The sequence below is a fragment of the Molothrus aeneus genome, chromosome 3, assembly GCF_037042795.1.
Source record: "Molothrus aeneus isolate 106 chromosome 3, BPBGC_Maene_1.0, whole genome shotgun sequence".
NCBI lineage: Eukaryota > Metazoa > Chordata > Aves > Passeriformes > Icteridae > Molothrus > Molothrus aeneus.
Genome location: NC_089648.1, coordinates 12336065 through 12355734, shown reverse-complemented (window position 1 = coordinate 12355734; position 19670 = coordinate 12336065). Strand labels below are relative to the sequence as shown.

The window sequence follows — 19670 nt, the reverse complement described above, 5'->3', positions numbered from 1 at the left end:
GCACATAGGTTGGGTTTGAGAGCAAATGATGAACCAAAGCATTATGTTTTAGCTTAAACCCTTCAAAAAAGAACAAATAACTGATGATGAATTTTCAAGGGGATTGTGCCTCAGGGTACAGACATGAAGCCTCTTTTGCTTGCACAGGGTAACACAATCAGATCAAGCTTCCTATATATATAATGCCCAAATCAAGCCTTGTTAGATCAAGATTCACAAATCTACTTTGCCTCATAGTAACAGCAGGAAACTGAGAAACAGAAAAGGAGAGACTTAGTGTTGCTTCTGACTGTCTCTACTCCAAATTAAGCTCTTTTTGTGCAGGTTGAGGATGACACAGCTGCTGCTGAGCATGTCAGATTGATTTTTCCAGGTGTGTGCCTGCATGGGACTGCTTTTTAATTTAGTAACTGGAGGGTTAATTAGTTCTGGGAGTGTAAATAAGTTGGTTAAGCAGAAGTCCAGAAGAACTGCCACGTTCCAATTGTCTAAGGCCTAGGAGTAGACTAAACATGTAGCAAAAATAACCAATCTGCTTTCCTGAACACCTATTTGCTAAATTGACATGAAGCCAGAGTTGTGCAGAAGTTGGAGAGCTGCTGGCAACAAGATGGCAAGGCTGTTCCTCAGACCTGTGGGATTCTGAAAGGGTTTTCTGTAGGAAAATTCAAGTTGCATGTTTAGTAAGAGAAGCCTCTGATATTTAGAGCCTGTAAGTTTATTTCATAACTTCAAACATTTTATTTAAGAAGCAAAGATCCTTCTCCCAGAACATACTTCAGGAAAGTTGTTGCACCATATGACAGTCTGCAGAATGGTCATTTCATGTTTTGTCAGCAACTGAAGGAATTTAGATGGTTGAGAAGATAATGACAAACTAGAAAATGGTTCAAATGGGCTCTCACTCTTAAAAGAATAAAAAAAGGCAAAAGTATTCCAATGACAATATTGCCAAATTAAAAAAAAATCAGGTGAAACCCAAAAGATTTTGTCTTGGTTACTAAAACTGGAGCTTCATCAGAGAGGTCAGATCAACACCTCCATGCCCACATTTCCAAGTCACACTAGTATTTCCTTTATGAATCATGGTCATTAGTGTCCATTCTGGAAAGTCCTTGACAGTCCAAATAGAAAAAAATTGAGAATTGCCTGGATACTCTGACTGAAAAGTATTTGACGTTTTCTGGCAAAATACATATATTTAAAGGTCTCAGCAGTTTAAATGTTTGGGAAGATACTAAAATGCATAGTGAAAGCAGGAAAATATAAATGAATTATTTTTCTTTGAAAACCAGAAAATTCAAAAGCCTTCATTCACTTTGAAGGAAAATATAAGAGAGTTAGTATTCTTAGGGAGGACTCATCTCTGATTTAGCCTAGGATCATAAAACCATTAAGGTTGGAAAAGACAGATATTTCACAGGATATTCTGACTTAGAAGGGTCCCTCAAGGATCACTGAGACCTCTAAAATCATCAAGTCCAACCTTTGACCAAACACCACCATGTCAAGTAAACCTGTGATGTCCAGTCATTTCTTGAACACCTTCAGGGGTGGTGACTCTACCACTTCCATGGGCAGCCTATTCCAATGCCTTAAAACCCTTTCTGGAAATTCTGACATTCTCCCTGGTCCAAACTTGACCTCCCCTGGCAAAGCTTGAGGACATTCCCTCTTGTTCTATTTGCCTGGGAGAAGAGGCCAAGCCCCACCTGGCTACAGACTCCTTTCAGGAGATGTTCTGCGGATAACCAGTCTTTCTGTTAAAGGTTGAGGCAAAGAAAGCATTAAGAAATCAAGAAAGCATAAACACCTCAGTGTTTTCCTCATCCTTAGTGCCAGTATTTCCCCCTGGGTCCACTAAAGGAGTGAGATTTTCCTTGGCCCTTCTTTTGCCATTAATATATTTATAAACCCCCTTTTATTTCCTTTCACAGCAGTGGCCAGATTGAATTCTAACTGAGCTTTTGCCTCTCTAATTTTCTCTCTACATGACCTAATGACATCCTTGTATTCTTCCTGAGTTGCCTGACCTTTCCAAGGGTCATAAACTATTTTTTCCCTGGGTTGCTGAGAAAGCTCTGTGTTGATCTTCTTACCCAATAGCTCATCTTTCAGCACATAAAGACACTACTTCTGTGCCTTTAAGATCTCCTCCTTGAAGCCTTCCTGAACTTTTTTGTTATTCAGTAGTCTTTCCTAAAGGACTCTCTGAACCAGTGTCCTAAGCAGGCCAAAGTCTGCTATGCCCTGTGGGAACCCAGGACATCCCTCTGGCTGTCCTGAGCAGCCAAGACCCCTGCCAGGGGGCTCAGAAGCCCTGGCACAGAGCCCAAGATGCCTGTGGTTTTGATTATGACCCATGGAGCAAATTACCAACCTTATATGAAGATCAGCAAGCCCCAACAGTTTAGGTAGAATAATAGTGAAGTTATCACGGGGTGAAAAAGTAGATTTTGGGGTTTCTGGAATGGGGATTCAGCGGGGCAAGATGGAGGGATCTGGGCGTGTCCAGCCTTTCTCCTTCTTCTTCTTGGCCTCCATCTTCTGCTGTGATGTTGGCACTTTTGGATTGGTAAACATTGTACACATAGTTTTTAGGATAAAGACATAACACAGCCCCTGGGGCAGGCAGAATCCCTCAGACTGTCTTGCTGAGCAGACCTTGGCAGGTCAGGAGGAAGAATTTTTATAGATGAGATACAATAAACAACCTTGTGACCGAGAAATGAAGAGCCCTGACTCCTTCTTCAAGTGTTGGGCTGGGAAAAGAGACCTTGGAACTCTTCTCGGGGTCACTCTGACCAGCTAGAGGCCCCGGCAATGCCCAAGATGGCCTCTGACCATCACATTTCCAACTTGCAATCAACTGCTTCATTCCCTAGGGATAATTCCAAAGACCACCATTTCCCTCCAAATTCTGGGCTTTAACACCCATCCTGTTCTCAGAAACACACTTAGGAATGATGCATTAGTGATTAAAATCACAAGTGCAGCTATGCTGGACTGAAGAAGATGCTGTTTTTCTTCAGTAACACGTTCAGGAAATATTGTCACTCTTCATTTTTAGCCTACTCAGTTCTAGGGGAGCACACACATACACTACATTGAAGTGTCTCATTTGTATACATCAGGCCATCCACATTTTACCATATGGAGGTATCACATTATTAATAGCTGTTTTCCTTAAATAGGCTACAGTTTGCTTAATCTTTCTTTCTGTGCATGATCTTGCAAGAGTAAAAAGGCTTTCATACAAAGGCTGTGTTTTTATATGCAAATCTATTATTTGATTACCCACTTTTTTTGTCCCTACGTTATCATGAATATTTCTGATGAATGTTTTATGGGCTAGGTTTAGGATTTGTGAGCTATTTCAAATTTTATCTGTTTGCTATATCATCTGCAAATACCACAGTTTTGTTGATGTTGATTGGCCTCATTTACATATTTATCACACTTTTATTTTCAAGGAAATTTTGCTATAAACTTACTGTCCCCATTTCTCCTCCATGTACTACTAGTAGATGGATGTATTTTCAAATTGAGTCCATTTCCATAGATAATTTTTTGGTTAACAATAAATCACCACTTAGAAACATCCCATTCAATGCCTTTATACACATCTGACATATGGTTTCTGAGTAATTAAAGATAACAGAAGCAGCTCACAATGCACTTTGCAGCCCACTTCACAGTCCAAAGTGCTCAATGATTTTCCATTAGGACAAGGCTAAAACGAACCCTCACCACCTTCTTGCTAAATCCCTTATTCATGCAAGAGTACAAGGGAGAAGGGTAGGAATGATGCAGAGAAATGTCCTTTGGAGTTCTGCCATTGCACACACAGCACTGAAAAAGGTACTGCATTTTAAGTATATTTCCTCACTCCCACTCAGACTGCTCCTGGGTGAACAGCCTATTTGTGATCCCCTCCTGTCAGGGTGCAAGTGCTGTTCTGTTTCGAAGCAAAATGGGATTTGCCCATATATGAGATATTTCAGAAATATCGTACATGAGGCAGAATAGTTCAGGTTGGACAGTGAGGATTATAATTTTTGGTGCTAGCACCAGCTAAGCCATAGATTTCCTGTTGTTAAAGAGAAGTAGGAAACATGTCACACAGGGTTTTCCCTTCTGGTGGTGGAGCTGCAATGCCTCCACAATAGCATACTAATGAATGTAAGATACATCTGTTCATCAAAGGTGCTCATAATTGTACCTCCAGGCTGATCACTAAAATTCACAGAAATGAGCTGCTTACACTCTTTGTGTACTAAGATTTTTGGATCTATCACCTGTAAGAAAATTCTCTCATGCATCCTGCCAGCTGCCTCTGAGCATGCACAAAACAATCCTATTTAGTTAATTCATTAGTGAAGAGAGAATTAGCTGACCTGTTATTAACAGGAGGTCTTTCCTCCCTAATCTTTCCAACTGCTTCATTCCAAAACTCACAAAATATTCAGTTTCCTGTGATCTTCTGCTATGGCACTGTATTTATTAACTGCAATGACACTCCATGCTCAACCAGCCCATTGACTGAAGACTGCCCGGTTGCTGATATGAAAATGTATTTATGACAACATTGTTCTGGAAGGTGTCAATAAAAAAAGCATTCAATTTTTTTACTTTAGACAGAAAGATAAAACTATATGAAGCTCAGTGATAGGAACTTGCTAACAGGCTGTAAAAGGAGTTGCAATCAGAAAGTGCTGCTTGGAGTAAAATAGTTGTTTCCTAGTAAATATTAACACAATACATACATTTTCTCTAGGTCAACAAGTCCTGTGAAAGCTCCTTTGGGAATGACTCTCATCTTGGTGAGGACAAATCTCCTGAAAATAAAGAAAACAGGGTGGTTACTTACTATTCACAACACAGGACTGCGAAGTAGCCTTGCCAGCACAGGAGAAGCCTTTCTCACAGGCACAAGGATGGTCTCATGGCTGAAGGCTTTGGCATCTAAATACAGCTGTGACATCCAAAATTACAGCACAGCACTGGGGCTCCTCAGGGGAAAAAGCATCATTAGTAGTTGCCATTTCCCTTTTTGCTACACGAGGAAATCCAGACTTGCAGCTTCTCTGTTTGCTGAGAGGGAACAGCATCTTTCTCATCTCAACTGCTCTTTTGAGTGATGCTGAAGCACAGGATGAAGCAGCCCTGTGGAGCCAGACTGGGATGAGGTGCTTACTCAAGGCTGTAAAGTGCTCCATCCATGCTCATTCAGGAAAATTCCCTGATCTGCTTGCTGCACAGATAATTTGAGGAGTCAGCTACTGTCTCCCATCATTGCAACTTTAATAACTTTATGGCTTCTCACAGTCTTTCTTCTAATTAGTTCATAATATGCCACAAAATTGGGACTTTGGAATACTTGATCACACATGCACCAGGACAACATTTTTATCATTTTTAAAAGTCACAGAATATGCTTTATGAAGAAAACCCATTTGAAATACCCATTTGAAATATTTGAAGTGTAAGGATTTTTGTTAACCTAGAATTATCTCCTTTATTCTCAATTAACAAAAAGGACTAGAAAAAATTCTGATAGAACTCAGCAAATGATATATAGGGTTTCTACTACTCAGAGAAATAAGGTGTCATCTGCATGATTGTTTTCTTTCACATGTTTAATAATTGATAAGAAGCTAGCACAAACAAATGCATATATTAACCTGACCTGCTGTTCACAAGCCATCAGATAATATTGGTTGCATTGAGAGACAGTTGTTGAAAAGTTTTTTTTCCTTTATTTTAAAAAAACACCCACCCAAGCTACACACATGAACATGTTACATACCTACATCACCCCTGGGATTTAGTTTCATAGTCTATTTTTCTGTGGAAGTGGAGATGAATTTTTTTCTGCATTACTATGGAATTATTTTATTTAGTGAGCATATCTGCCAGACCACCCCTAATTTTCATCATCTCAGAACTGGCTTTGCATGGCTGTTTGGTTGTAAGGTCTGCAGGAGGACAGAAATGAGAACTCAGCCTGCTATTACCTGCTGTTCAGTCCTGCAAATTTTAACACAATGCCTGAAAACTAGAGACTTACTTCTTTACCATTCACATAAAGTATTCATGCAATCCTCATCTATGTTTTATTTCAGATAATTAGCTGAGAATTTTACTGCGAGATTATCATGTTTTAATCAAAATTTTAGGGGAGAAAACCTATTGTTCTCTCAGAGTACCTACGTGACAAGTTCACATTTTTTAATTGTAGGTCTTTAATAGAATCTACCCCCTTATGAGTTAATATTTACTTAAGCAGAAAAAGTCAATGCATACCTCACCTAGTTCCAGAGATGTCATAGTGATTACACCAGGAGTGAACTTGGTCCCACACTTTTTAAACATTGAAATTTATGGTATTCTCAGTTGTGAAAGATGATGAAGTCAATTTGGTATTTCATTATTCTTGTACTATCGTTAATGTAAATCAGAAAGAGCTTCAACACACTGTCACACAAGAATTACAGTATTGAGATCATTATGCAAATGTTAGAAGGATAAAAGAGCTTCCAGAAAAGGCCTAACCTGGATTAGGCAATTTGTAAAACCTGACTGAAAATGGGGCTGGTGTAATGCATGCAAAGCTGTGGCTGTGCTTTCAGAGTGGATGGGTACAATGGATCCTTGCAGAACACCCAGCAGGCTTAGTGCTACAAAGCTGAACCATCAGGAAACCCTTTAACTTTGATCTGCTTTGAAATCTCTCTCAAACTCTGCTTTGTCGAAATGCACGCCTAATTTCCGAGCCCTAAAAAAAGGGCTTTGTCTGAAAAGCCACCAATCATTTTTTTTATGGCAATGTGCTAAAATGAATCCTCTCTCTGCAGTCACAGGTCATCAGGACGTTTGCAATTTTTAATTAAACATTGGCCTATGCTGTGCTTCACCACAACAAGAAGTTATAGTCTGATGCAGAAACTAATGAAAAGGAGGGAGCCTCATTCATGGATGGGGTTACTGATATGAGAAAAGCCTCATCTGCATAAAACTAAAAATCAGACCTTGAGTTTCTTTGTTGAGGATCCTGATATCCTGTGTTAATAAGGTGCCAGAATTCAGGATCCACGTGTCTAATGCCCTGAAGCAGTTAAAACAGAATTGAAGTTTAATAGCTGAAATCTCATATTCCACTTAAGAAAAAAAATATTAAGGTTAATTGTTTTTAAACTTCTCTGTGTGAGCTGTAGAAAGTCAGACTTAAAGGCATAACTAACAGTGAAAATTAGAATCAGCTACTCATTGAATTATCAACTGTATAATGAATAGAATCTATTAAAACTAGCCAAATCCTTTAGTGTCAATAAATCTCACCAATTAGTCTCCAAGAATCAATCTGTACTTAACATGAGATACTGGCTGTTCAGTACCAATTCTTTCTGAGCTACATGGAGAAAATAAATGGAAAGCATTTCCTAGGTTTTGTTTCTGGCACTATTTTAGGGTCAAATAAATGAATACAGCCCACCTTTGCTCAAGCATGTTTCATGTCAAGAGAAGCAAGTAAAGAAAAGCTTCCTTTAAAAAAATGTGTACTTGAGACAGAAACGCAGTGTTTGGTCCTAAAAATTTATGTTGGCACTTAGTTACCAGCAAGGAAATCATTGAAAGGCCTAAACATTCAGTGACTGGTGTGGAATTGAAAACCCAGAGCCAGGTGCCCAACGCAAGGCATGAGAAAGTCCCAGTGAGAAACTCCAGTGTTGGAGCTACCAAAAACTTAATAAATGACACAGCAGGAAGCATGGAAATGGAAATAAGCCCCAAATGGTCACATGGTTATCCTGCATTGTGTGAAGGCAATATTCATAGCTGGAAATATAAAAATGGCAATATTAGTCACTGTTATTAACTAGGTAAAAGGATAGATTTCAGTCTGGCCCATTGCTTCAATGATATCCAGAAGAGGTTTCTAAATCCTGACTTAAATATCTGTTGAAAGTGATTCTTGAGAAAAACTCCTCAAGAGTCCCTCACAGGTAGGAACTGAAGCTATCTGCTCCAGTTTTACAATCACACTCATACTTTCTATATTTCTCTGGACTGAACATACAAAATTCCCACAGCTTTTTTCCATTTCTCATTTTTAATTGTTTTACATATCTCTATTGTATCAATTTCATTTGTCCCATGAATGGGTTTGAGTAAACTCCTCTATTATAAAGCTACTAAAAAAAATGTTACAACTTAAAGCTAGACCTGTCAAGATGAGGACAGATCTCCTATAGATTTGTTTATTTATATAGGACATTTTAACCTGATGTTTAAAACAGTAGCATCTTGGTTAATATGAAGCCACTGACACAGATGACTTGCACTTTATACCACTATGAAGAACAAACAATAGAAATGCATCTTGTTTCTGTATGGCTGTGTCCAGTACCACAGAAATATCACAGTGACAAATTAATCTCAAAGCCTGTAGAGGACATAATGCAAAGAACAGAAATTAGCAGGTACTGCTAAAATGTTCTGGAATAACCCTCTAACATTTCCAGTTATGAAGAGATTTATTGATCTTTTCTTAAAATAGAGTCTTCTTCAGCTGAAGTAGTTCAGACAGGAGGAGCATAAGACACAAAGGAAAAAAAATCTTCAAAAAAATTAATGTTCTCTCATGCAGCCCCACATGATTCCAGTGATAGAAAGGAGATTGACCTCTTAATGAAAGGATGGAGGACTGGATATCCTTATTCAAATACTTGATGCTCAAGGTACGGGTGATTAAAAGGCTTGTAAAATCAGAAGATTAAAAAAGTGGACCTATACAGGTAATTTCTGCTAATTGTCTCTGAAAAAAAAGTGCAAAGGAAACCTGTGGAGTGAAGCCAATGTAGCTACACTGTGTTTGTGAGGTTAGCCATTTGTGTTCAGAATGGTGCATTTGACATATTCATCAAAAGAATTCTCAGACCCTGGTCCCACAAGTTTTTCTTGAGCAATTAATAAGGTGCTCTTTGGCACAAATTTTCCACCAGAACTTGCTCCCACATTGCTTTTGTGTCCCCTCCTCCCAGCTCCCTTCCTTGTCCCTGCCACTGGCAATAACCTTGCACAACAAAGAACTCCACTGATTATCAGAAATTAGACTGGTTTAAAAAAAATAAAACAATTTCTGCATCATAAAGCCTGGCTGAATTTAGGTCTTTCAAAACACTCGTTAAAACACATTTCTTAGATCTACTTAAGTCACACACAGTTAATCAGAAAAGTGTGTGCATTGTAGAATTATCTTCTCTGCCTCATGTAAATTGCAAATTCTTGACGTTAAAATGAACGATATCAAGCAGATACTATAAACTTTATAACTTAAAGACCAAAGGAAAATAAAAGAAAAAGCCAAAAAGATTCAGTGACCATAATGCTAAATCACCAACTTTGGTTCCAAAGAATTAAATGTGATAGGATTTTGAAGAACATTTTTACTTTAATCTCTGAGCTAATAGACTGATGCTATCACCTTCTAATCCTCTGCTGCAATGTGCATTTTGTCAAACAAAGATTTACAGTGAAATTTAATTTACTCTCTGTAATTCTTTTTGGTTGTTTCTTTGTTGTTTCTTTGTTTTTTCTTCTTGCTTTGGAGGTTCCTTCACAGGCAACAGAAGAATTTTTGCTTTACATCAGGGGAAGGCAAAATGATTCTATGACCTATTTAACGTGCTCTTGATTAAATGCACAAATCAACAAGATCCTGCATCCTGGTGGGGTGGGTTTTTTTCTGTTTTTCTTGATTAGTCAATACAACAGTGAAGGACTATTTTGCTTTTCCTGTTGTATAATAGGAGACAAATAGATACTGCAGACCACATCCCAGATGGTGTAAATCAATTGATCTGTGCCACTTTGGCCCTAAACTTCTGTCCTAATTCTCACCAGAATGAATAATGAGATTCCTTAGAGTGGAATGTGATTTAATTTAAATTTATGAAGAACATTTGTAAGCCTCCAGCTCACTGAAATGGGTTCACACTGTCATCTGACTTCACTGTGACTGGGGAGGCCTGGTTCTAGTGAACATCTCACAGGGAAGGGGCATATGTAGATATGTATGAACATTGAAGTATTTCTCTTACTCAGCTGCCTAGGTGGAAAATCTCTGGTATCTATTAAGTAGCCTGTAGGTGCTTTCAGACAAAGCTATGTTTTCCCTTTCTTAACAGCAGGCAGAGAGAATTACAAAAGTCATAAATTGGATGCTAAACATCAGGCTTCAAACCCCATCAAGCTAAATGCAAAAAGCTTGGGTTTATTTGCTTTTTAGTTTTAAAGTCTTTAGAGTGCATTCATATCATGCTGCTAAGCTATTTCCAACACTCATGAGGCTTTAATTTAAGAATGGGAAAAGATTTGTATTAGTCACCTCAATTCCATGGGATTCTGAAGTAGGGACTTTGTAAAGCTGAGTAAAGCAGGATCGTGAGGAATGGCACAGGTAGTGACAAAAAACATCTCTCACCATCCTGCTGGCTCATCTTTTCAGAGAGATATGGCATTATCTTAAGAGAAACCCAAAGCCAAGCAGAATATTTCTCTAATAATGACTCTTCGTGTAACTACAGATTCATTTCAAAGAGTGGACCCTGATAGCTCAGGCACACTTGAATAATGGAGGAAGAGCTTTGCAATTCATTTGTTCAACTGAGACATGATCTATGGATTTGAGTGTCTGAGAGGCCCTACTTCATACACATGTAAATGGATTTATGAGAGAAAGAGCATAATCCCTTGCTAACATGCACAATCTGGATTGAAGCATCTGATCACTGCATCCACCTAATGTGCTTAAGTCAGCGCCTCATCCCTTTTGAATGCTTGAGGAAGAAGTTATCTAGACAGTGCAGCTGTTTTATTCCTCTTGTGGGATAATAAAAGCTGGTAAAGGTGAGTATTCCAAGGAAAATCTAGGCAGTGCACATTTTATGAAGAAGACAGAAAATGTAGGGTTAATCTGGGAGGGAACGTGTCCTCCTTTCAGGAAGGCTACTTGGCAATCTCTTCAGGTCTGGGAGAGATGTAAAGGGCATCTATGAAAAATAAAATATTTTGGTTTGTGAGCAATTAAATAAAGTATTGTACAGAGAAAGTAAATACAATTAGAACTGTGTTGATAAAATTATTAGTGATGTCCATCTGCTTTGCAGGTCTGAGTCTAAAAGGAATAAGTGCAGCAGCTGATGAAAAATCACTTCTTAATCTTTATCAGGCCTCCCATAAAAATCAATTTCCTTTTCTTCTTGGAATTAGATTAAAAGGATAATCAACAGTACTGATTGCATTCCTATTCTAAATTTAGTTAACACTTACCCAGTGTAATAATGCCCCCCAGCCACAAAAAGCTGCAGGGAAGCATTTCAAGATCACACCCCCAATGCCCTTTTCACTTGCAGAGTGCCCACAACACCATGGCATGGATAACAACAGGTCTGTTTTCTCAGCAGAGCTGTGATGCTGCTCCCACAGGCACACAGCAAATTTGCTGTGGGATTTGTTTTTCCCCGAGGACCTTGCTTAGGTCAGCTAATTAATTGCCCACAGTGCCAGTAGGCAGCTAACAGCTGATAAGGAGAGATAAGGAAGCAGAAAACTGTTGAGAAAAAAAAAAAGAAACCCACAAAAAAACCAACAAAACAACCAAGCATCTAAAAGACTGTAAAAGTGGTCAAGCAACGGGCCTGTAAAGCTTACTCTCCCTCCTCCCTGGGCTAGTTTTCCAAAGCCAAGGCATGTTTAGTCTCAGCACTGATAGCCTTTTCATTTCTGGACAAAGCACACACTGTCCTCAGTAGCGCTGCCTCATCCCCCAGGGCACAGCAGATAGCTTCCTTCTGAGGTCACACGTGCAGCCAGTTAAAAATAAAGCTCCAAGATGCTTTTAAATAGCTCTGCTCGAATAAGGTGGGAGGAATCTGGATATGGAGGAACAGGAAAAAAAAAAGGGGAGATGGCAAAACTCCTAATCAGAAAAAGGAATGCAACACCAAGACTTTTACTCATTAATGGTCTACACATATCGTAGTTATTTCAGTGTATTTAGCTTGTGTTGATTTACACTGAGGCAAAGCTGGACATGCACAAGAGTTGTGATTATTCAGACCAGCTGCCTGTGTGTGTTAACTGACTTTGTAAAGTCCCTGACAATCAATTCTGTTGAAGATTTAGGTGCAAGTAGCAGTAGCTACACAATGACATCAGGTAAAGCAGGCAAAGCAACGTTGTCTTGGCAGGAAGGATCTCCTCCCTGCTTTAAGCTTCCCCAGAGCTGTAGCAAAGCAAAGCTGGAGCTCTGGATTCCTCTACAGTATATACACTCAGAGAGAAGAAGGGTTTGCTGCTGAGCACAAATTGCAACAAACAAGTCCTCTTTAGGCCTCTGAGCAGAATCACAGTTATCATGTTTGCATCTGGGAAGAGTTTAACTGCTTGGAATGAGTTACCACAAAAAAGACCAGCAGTAAGCTTGAAAGCACAGCTAAAATTGCTTCTATTAATGTCAAAGGCATGCTGTGAAAAGTGTTCTGTGCAAGACAAATAACACCAGTGAATGAAGTTATCCTGTCTTGGTTACAGAGAGCCAGGAAATAGAGATTGCTTTATTTTTACAAATAGCTGTACTTTTATTAGTTTTGATTATCCTGTAAGACACTATGTTACTTTTAGAAGAGCACATCCTTGTTCCTCACAGCTTACTTACAGGGGGCCTTTGAGAAATGTACAGCATGTGATGAATGTACAGCTTCCTTAAAACCTGACCTTGATATCTGCAACCATCTTTATGGTGAGGAGGAGCCATGAAAAATTCATTCACTCTGAGCAACATTCTTGGTGATACATCTATTTATGTTAATAGCTCTAAATTAATATCTCTGCATATTTTCCTAACAAAAGGAGCATTGTACAAGTACTGGGTATTGTGTTCTTGCAAAAAGAATGTTTCACTTTGTGTTCTTTCCCATGGGCAGCTTGTCAAGGCAAATACAGTTCTGGAAAGTGTCCACAGTCCAATAGATGGGAAGCTTTTTAGGTATTGTCTTCACAACTTTCTTCCCCTCTTTTGATTCAGTCCAAGAATAGCCATCCTACTCACACACAGCAAGTCACTTTGACTCTTCCTGTCCCAAGAATGAGTCAAAAAAGATCTTATTTCACAGCAGGGAGAGAACTGGGGTTTGTTCATTGTCTGAGGTCATACCTGAAAGGTGACAAGTGTTCTTTGTGTGTAGTGTTTCTGCCTCTAAAACTTCGGGACTTTCTATGTTGGCAGGGCCACCATACATGATGTTATTTTTGTGGACTGAGACAAATTCTCCAGGGACAAAATCCCTTCAGTGTCAGAACTCAGCACAGCCCTCCAGGTGTCCAGAGTTGCTGAGGACACCGCCGGGGGGCTCAGAGACCCTCGCACGCAGCCCAAAACACCTGGGGATTTGATTTTGACCCCTGGAGCAAGTTGCCAGCTTTGTATGAGGATCTGAAAGTCACAGAGGTTTGAATAGTATAAGAATAATAATTTTATCACAGGGTGAAAATGTAGATTTTAGGATTTTTGGTATGGGGATTATAGGGACAAAGATGGAGGAACTTGGGTGTGTCTAGCCTTCCTTCTTCTTCTTCTTGGTCTCCATTTTCTGCAGTGATGTTGGCACTTTGGGATTGGTTTAGAATAGAAGTGCACTGTCTAACACAGGTGATAGGTACTGGGAATTAAGTGTAAATATGTTATACGTAGTTTTTAGTATAAAAGGACGACACCGCCTCGGGGGTGGTCAGAGTGCCTGTGGCTGCCCTGCTGAGCAGATCTCGGCTGGGCAGAAAGAAAATTTTATAGATAAGAATTAATAAACATCCTCAAGACTGAAAAGTGAAGAGTCCAGAGTCATTCTTCAACAGCGCGGGCCGAAACAGAGACACTCTACGCATCTCGGGGTAGCAATTATCAACAGCAACCCGAGACTTCAGTTCTGAGCTGGGTGCCTTAGGAAAGGTAAAAGAGAAAAGGAAGCTTTTGTGCAGAACTTCCTGCTGAACCATCACTGGATAGGAAAAACACCAAATTAATTATTTGTACCTGTGTCACTTTATCTTGATAAATTCATTAGAAACAACTAGAGTGCTTTTATCTCCTTTCCCATCCATATCTTCATAGGCACTATACCTGTGCTGCTTCATGGGACACAGCTGAATATATCCCAGAATATTAATGAAACAAATATCCCAGAATATTAATGAAATAAAAAGAAAGACACTCACTGTTACATTCCCTACTTAGCACACAGTCTAAGAAGTAGCAGGGTCCCCACCAAATATTTGGATTAATTTGGATACATGCAAAGGCTTGTTTGAAGTTGTAATGAGACATCAGATACTCCCAGTGCCAGAGCAGTCAGAAATCATTTAAGAAACAGCACTGAGACACTGTACTCCTCTTTCCTATCTGAATATAAGCTTTGCAAAAGTAAATATTCTCTCTGCTATCTACTACGTGCTGTATTTTCCAAAGAGCAGTGTGAGTGTCAAACACAACTAACTCAACTGGAATTCCTGGGAAAACAGCTTCTCTGGAAGGAGGGGTCCCAGAGGCAAACAGCACCTACTCTGCTCTTCCCAGGGCACCAGACTTGTGCTGACACAGCTATCCTGAAATGCAGAAATATACTGGGCCTGTGCCCCATGCTCCTGCTTCTCCAGCACCATGGCAAGGGGAGAGTTTACTTCTTTTTAACTACCAAAGCACACATTTAAATTTTAAATGCTTAAGTTTTGAAATAACACTAAAAGTGACAAAGCGGAAAAAATCCTCAACTTTGGTCACTCCAACACCATGCAGAAAAAGGAAATCTCCTCTGGTCATGCCTTCCTCTAATCTGAATCTCTGCTGCATCTTTCAGGGGCTTGCTCTTGGAATTGCTGCTGCATGTGAAAGGGGGTAAGCCACAAAGCACACTGAGAATGGGAGTAGCCATGACATTAAAGTGAGCAACGGGTTCCTGTAATTGTAAAAGAGCTCACAGTCCTCTCAATTTAATGCACCTTGCACATTTTATTCAAGTCCTGTAAAAATTCCTGCTCACTGCCATTGCTCACCACACACTCCCATATCACTGGTCCTCTTCCCAGTCACAGAACTCCCATGTCAAGAACCTTTCTCAGCTCATCTCATGGAGATTGCTGAGGGAAACAATCACAGGGATATCAACTGCAGGTGCTGCAGTGTCCTGAGTGTCCTGCACTCTCCTGAGAGTGTCTCTTCTGCCTCACAGTCCTTCTCTGTTATTGAGGTCCCTTCCCCATAGACATCATCAATTTGATAGAGAATGAAAAAGCAAGGAATTCTTCTTACTTCTCCTTGTACAAAACAAAATGAATAATTACATTTTCCTATTATTTTAGCAGGAATTACCTTGCCACTGCAAAAAGCTGAATTTATCTATCTACCTTCCATTAACCATGGATTTATTTTTCCATATTAAGATGATGCTCCTGACTAAATATAGCATGGCAGCTAGTGTGCCACTATCCTTAAAAATACTAATTGTACTATTTCCTTTAAGACTGACAGGCCTCTTCTCAGTAATACACAGGACAAAGCCTGCACTGTTGTCAAGCATGGATCTTTATTGTATTTGAAGGTGAGCAGTTTTGTTTCAGAAAGAGGCCACCTTGACCACACTGGCAACTGAATGCTAGGTTGTGTTCAGAATAAAGATGTGTTTCCTGCTTTCCCCTTCAGACTGCTTCTCAAACATGAACCCTCCATAGAGCACTTGAAAATAATAAACATACATGGTCCTCCTAAAAAGGGTGATAGAAGAGTGAAATAGAGATGGGAGAAACTTGACCTGCTCGTGGCACAGCTGCAGATTATGGAAGACCTCTAAGAAAGAGTTTAGCAGTTATGCCTGGGAAAATATATATTCTTTGCAACATCTAACCTCAGTGGATGAGACTTCTGCCCCCTTCCTACACACCCTTCCATCATATTTCTTGATTTGACTGTGACATCAGCTCTCTAAATGACTCTGATAGGCATCTCCTTGCATAAAACAGGGTAAAAAAAGGCATGTGGATGTGGCACTTGCTGATAGGATTTAATGCTTTCAGCACCTCATTCAGACTCCTATTTAACTGCACAGAACTGGCTCCACGAGACACAACCAAAAATAAATGTGACAAGAACAGTTCAGCATACCCTAATAATGGAAATATTAAAAGAATGTTTCAGCTCTCCACAAATTCTTTTCCTAGGTAATTTTGATAATCTTTGTAAAATCAGGCCAGTTGAACTGCCAGTGCAAAGTCTCAGGTTGCCCCTTACTCTTCTCCCAGGCCCTCTTTGGGAGGTGGACTAGAAAGCAAATTGAAGCTCATAATAGTCTAAATGCTTAAGGGTTTTGTGTCACTTGTTTGCTGCACTCTTTTTCTAAAACTTTCCTCTCCCTTCTCTGTAAAACAGAAGGTGCACTTCTCTGTTAAAACAGAGAGTGCAGTTCTGATCCCTTCCATCTCATAAAGTGTATTTGATTATTGGGAAAGGTAAAGAGGAGGGCACTAATGCTGACCAAAGACATGATACGACTTTTGTAAGAGGAATAACCAATTTACTTTTTGGCATGGAAAGCTTAGAGGTCCACAGACGTCCTGGAGAGGGTGGGCAAGGACTGATGCTTCAACACAAATTCCAGGCAACCCCCTGGGATGAAATTATTTGGAGGCTGGAGGAGTACTGTGTTAAAAGTATCTTGAATGCTTCTCTTATTCTTAAGCTACCCTTAGCAGTTCCCAAGACTCCCTGTAGTGCATAGGATGCTTGATTCACATACAGCCACAGCTGATATTGCAGGGAGAGAGCAGGCAAAGGAGGGGGACCTTTCCTACAGAAGGAAAAACTTACCATGATCTGCCTTTGCTGGGCTGTAACCCTGCCTGGAGACCCTGGACAAGGAAGTGGAAACTGGGAATAGCATGGCCTCAGCTGGAGCTGATGGGTCAAATTTGAGTTGCTGACCCCTTGCAGAAGATGCTCTCTGGGCTATACAACATCTGTGAAGGTTTGGGGCAAGATCATGTTGTAAACAAGCTGTGGGGAGTTTCTTTCTTACTGCATCTGAACAGCTGTGGTTTTGCTTAAATATTGGTTATAGCAAGTATCCCGTCAATAATCTACCTGTGGCTCCCAAGTCAAAACAAAGATAACTTCCTAATGCACTACATAAGGCATTTCTGACCTGCAGAGATATATTCAGCAACACTGACTCCATCTTGCTGTGTCCATATTGATTCTGAAGTAAAGCCCAGTGTTTTCAAAGCCAGACCAAGGCTTCAGAGGATATTACTCTATATTACCTTGTGCCTGTTTCCTTCATGACAATATCAAGGCTTATGTTTTGCCTGATTGATTCCAGCTGATAATTCTGACATGCTGCAAAAGAAATTGCAGACTTTAGACTGTGAGGATGACCAAGCAGACCTTGGCATGAATTAGGAACTGAATATGAGTTGGTTTTTTTTTACTGTGGAAAGAATACATTACAGCAGCAAACACTGAAAGATGCAGTAGGCACAATATGCAGTCCCTGCACAAGCTGGACACTCAGAGAGCTTTGAACCAGCCAAATAATTTGGGGGTTAAAGATTTAAATAATTGTGTTAAAACTGGGGGAAAAAAGGCCCAATTGCATCACTAACAAAATGCCCCTACAGTAAATAAAATGCCACAAAGTCACTAAGTGCTGATCTTTGCCCAGAAACTCAAAGCCAACTTGGTGCTGAAAAGTGTCAGTCTCCTTAAGATTCCTCTTTTAATCTGTTTGGAATAATAAGGGCTTCATTCTGTTTATCTAAGTCTGAATAAAGGTATTTATTTTTAGAGAACTATCAACCAGCCCTTAGACAAACCTGTGCTTCCCAGGAAGTACAGGGAAAAGATTTCCCTTGCTGGCCCTTAGTTTAGGAACATGGTGATTCCCATGAACTTCAAGATGGCAAGATTGAGTGGTTTTAAGGAAATAAATTTTTTTTTCTAGCATAAAGGTAGTGCTTTGATTTAAGACCACAGAGAACAATACACAGTAGGCCACCTTCTGAACAAAAACCTGTGTGAAAAAGAGTCAGGTAAACTTTGCTGAATTCAGTCCATATATCAGAAAAAGGAATCTAAGTGTCCCCGCTTGCACTAGAGGTGTGACACAAAATGCCTTTTTTCTCAGAGACAAACAGAGAACCAAGAAAAAAAAAAAAAAGAAAAAGAAAAAAAGAAACAGAACAGAACTCTGCTTAAAAACAAAGTGAAAATAAATCAGCAGTGAATGGATTAGCTTCAGATCAGACTGCCTGGAGCAGCCTGATCTGGAACAACAGAGCACTCAGGGCTTGTGTTTTTTAAATTAGTTTTAATAAATAGAATCAATAGCTCAGATTATGAAGAAGAACAAAAGCACAGATCAAATCGATCAAGGCTGTAGCTTATCATTATAAGCCAAGGGGTGTCTTCTCTTGTCTGAATGTGATAAGATGGCAAAAGAATCCACTTGCAGCTTTTCAGTATCTCTCCCAGAACAGCTGTACACAGAGCTGGATACTGAAAATACTCCAGGTTATCCAAACATAAACACAGACTCCCTTTCCTTTTCCCCAGAAGGAAAAAAAAACAAAAACAAAATAATAAATAAAACCCAAAAATATTTTTTTTTTCCCTGAAGATAAATGTAGGAATTTACAGGGAGGACAGAACTAAATAGATAAGGAAGCACCAAGTATCCTGCATTATACATGGGATTTAATGCTCAGGTGAAGAGATTCTTGGTCAGATCACTGGAAAAGTCTATTTCCATGGAGTAGGTTAGGAAATGGTGCTGGAGATCACCACAGAAGTTTTCTCTAACCCCAGTGCTCAGCCAAGGGTTATCCATTGGAGAGGAACAAGGGAGGTGAATTAACTTCAATCAGGCTTTGGGCAATGGGAGGGGATAGGTGCACACAGGCACCTTGTTTTCCCTTTTATCCTTTGTTGTTTGTTTTGTTGGATTCTTTTTTCCAAAGGGACTTTGCTCCCGGGAAGCTGCAGTGTCTTATTAATGGGAGGACCTGGTCACTGAGGAGCACTCCCCTTTGATCACAGGGGTTTTATCCTGAACACCCCGAGCACCTGCTCTGAGGAATAAATGCCACACAGAAAATTAAAGCACTTAAACAACCCCAGCCCCCTTTTCTTCCCCTCCAATGAAACTTCTTGTTTAATTTAAGCAAAGTACAAACCAGCAGTCCTGAATTTATTTTATCATACATAGTAAAACTGAAGAGGTTTTTGGCACACTATGGGATAACGCCCTGGATGTGTGAGAACAATGCAAGGTGCTGATAACCTCTGCTGACTCCCATTCATCCTCAGGTTGAAAAGCTGGCATCAGTTATGTGGGATTTGTGCTCATGAATAGCACATAAGAGTCTTTTTCATTGTTGTGGTTGAATTATAGATAAACAGCAGAAGAGGAATAGTAATCTTGTAATAATAGAATTTATGACAGATGTACTACTGAAAGTCATTCACATGCTCCAGTGGTGAGCGTGGTTCAAAGCCTATCTGGAATAGACTTCCATCTTGCTAATAAATATTCAGAGACTATAGTGTTCAAGGACGTAATATT

General features: G+C 39.7%; 1 protein-coding gene across 1 annotated transcript in view; it reads right to left on the bottom strand.

The window, feature by feature from the left end:
- The window catches only part of FSHR (follicle stimulating hormone receptor), an 80274-nt gene that overhangs the window by 45537 nt on the left and 15067 nt on the right, over window positions 1-19670 (bottom strand). The window contains 1 exon segment of the mRNA XM_066547797.1: window positions 4767-4838. Coding sequence (XP_066403894.1) covers window positions 4767-4838 — 72 coding nt within the window.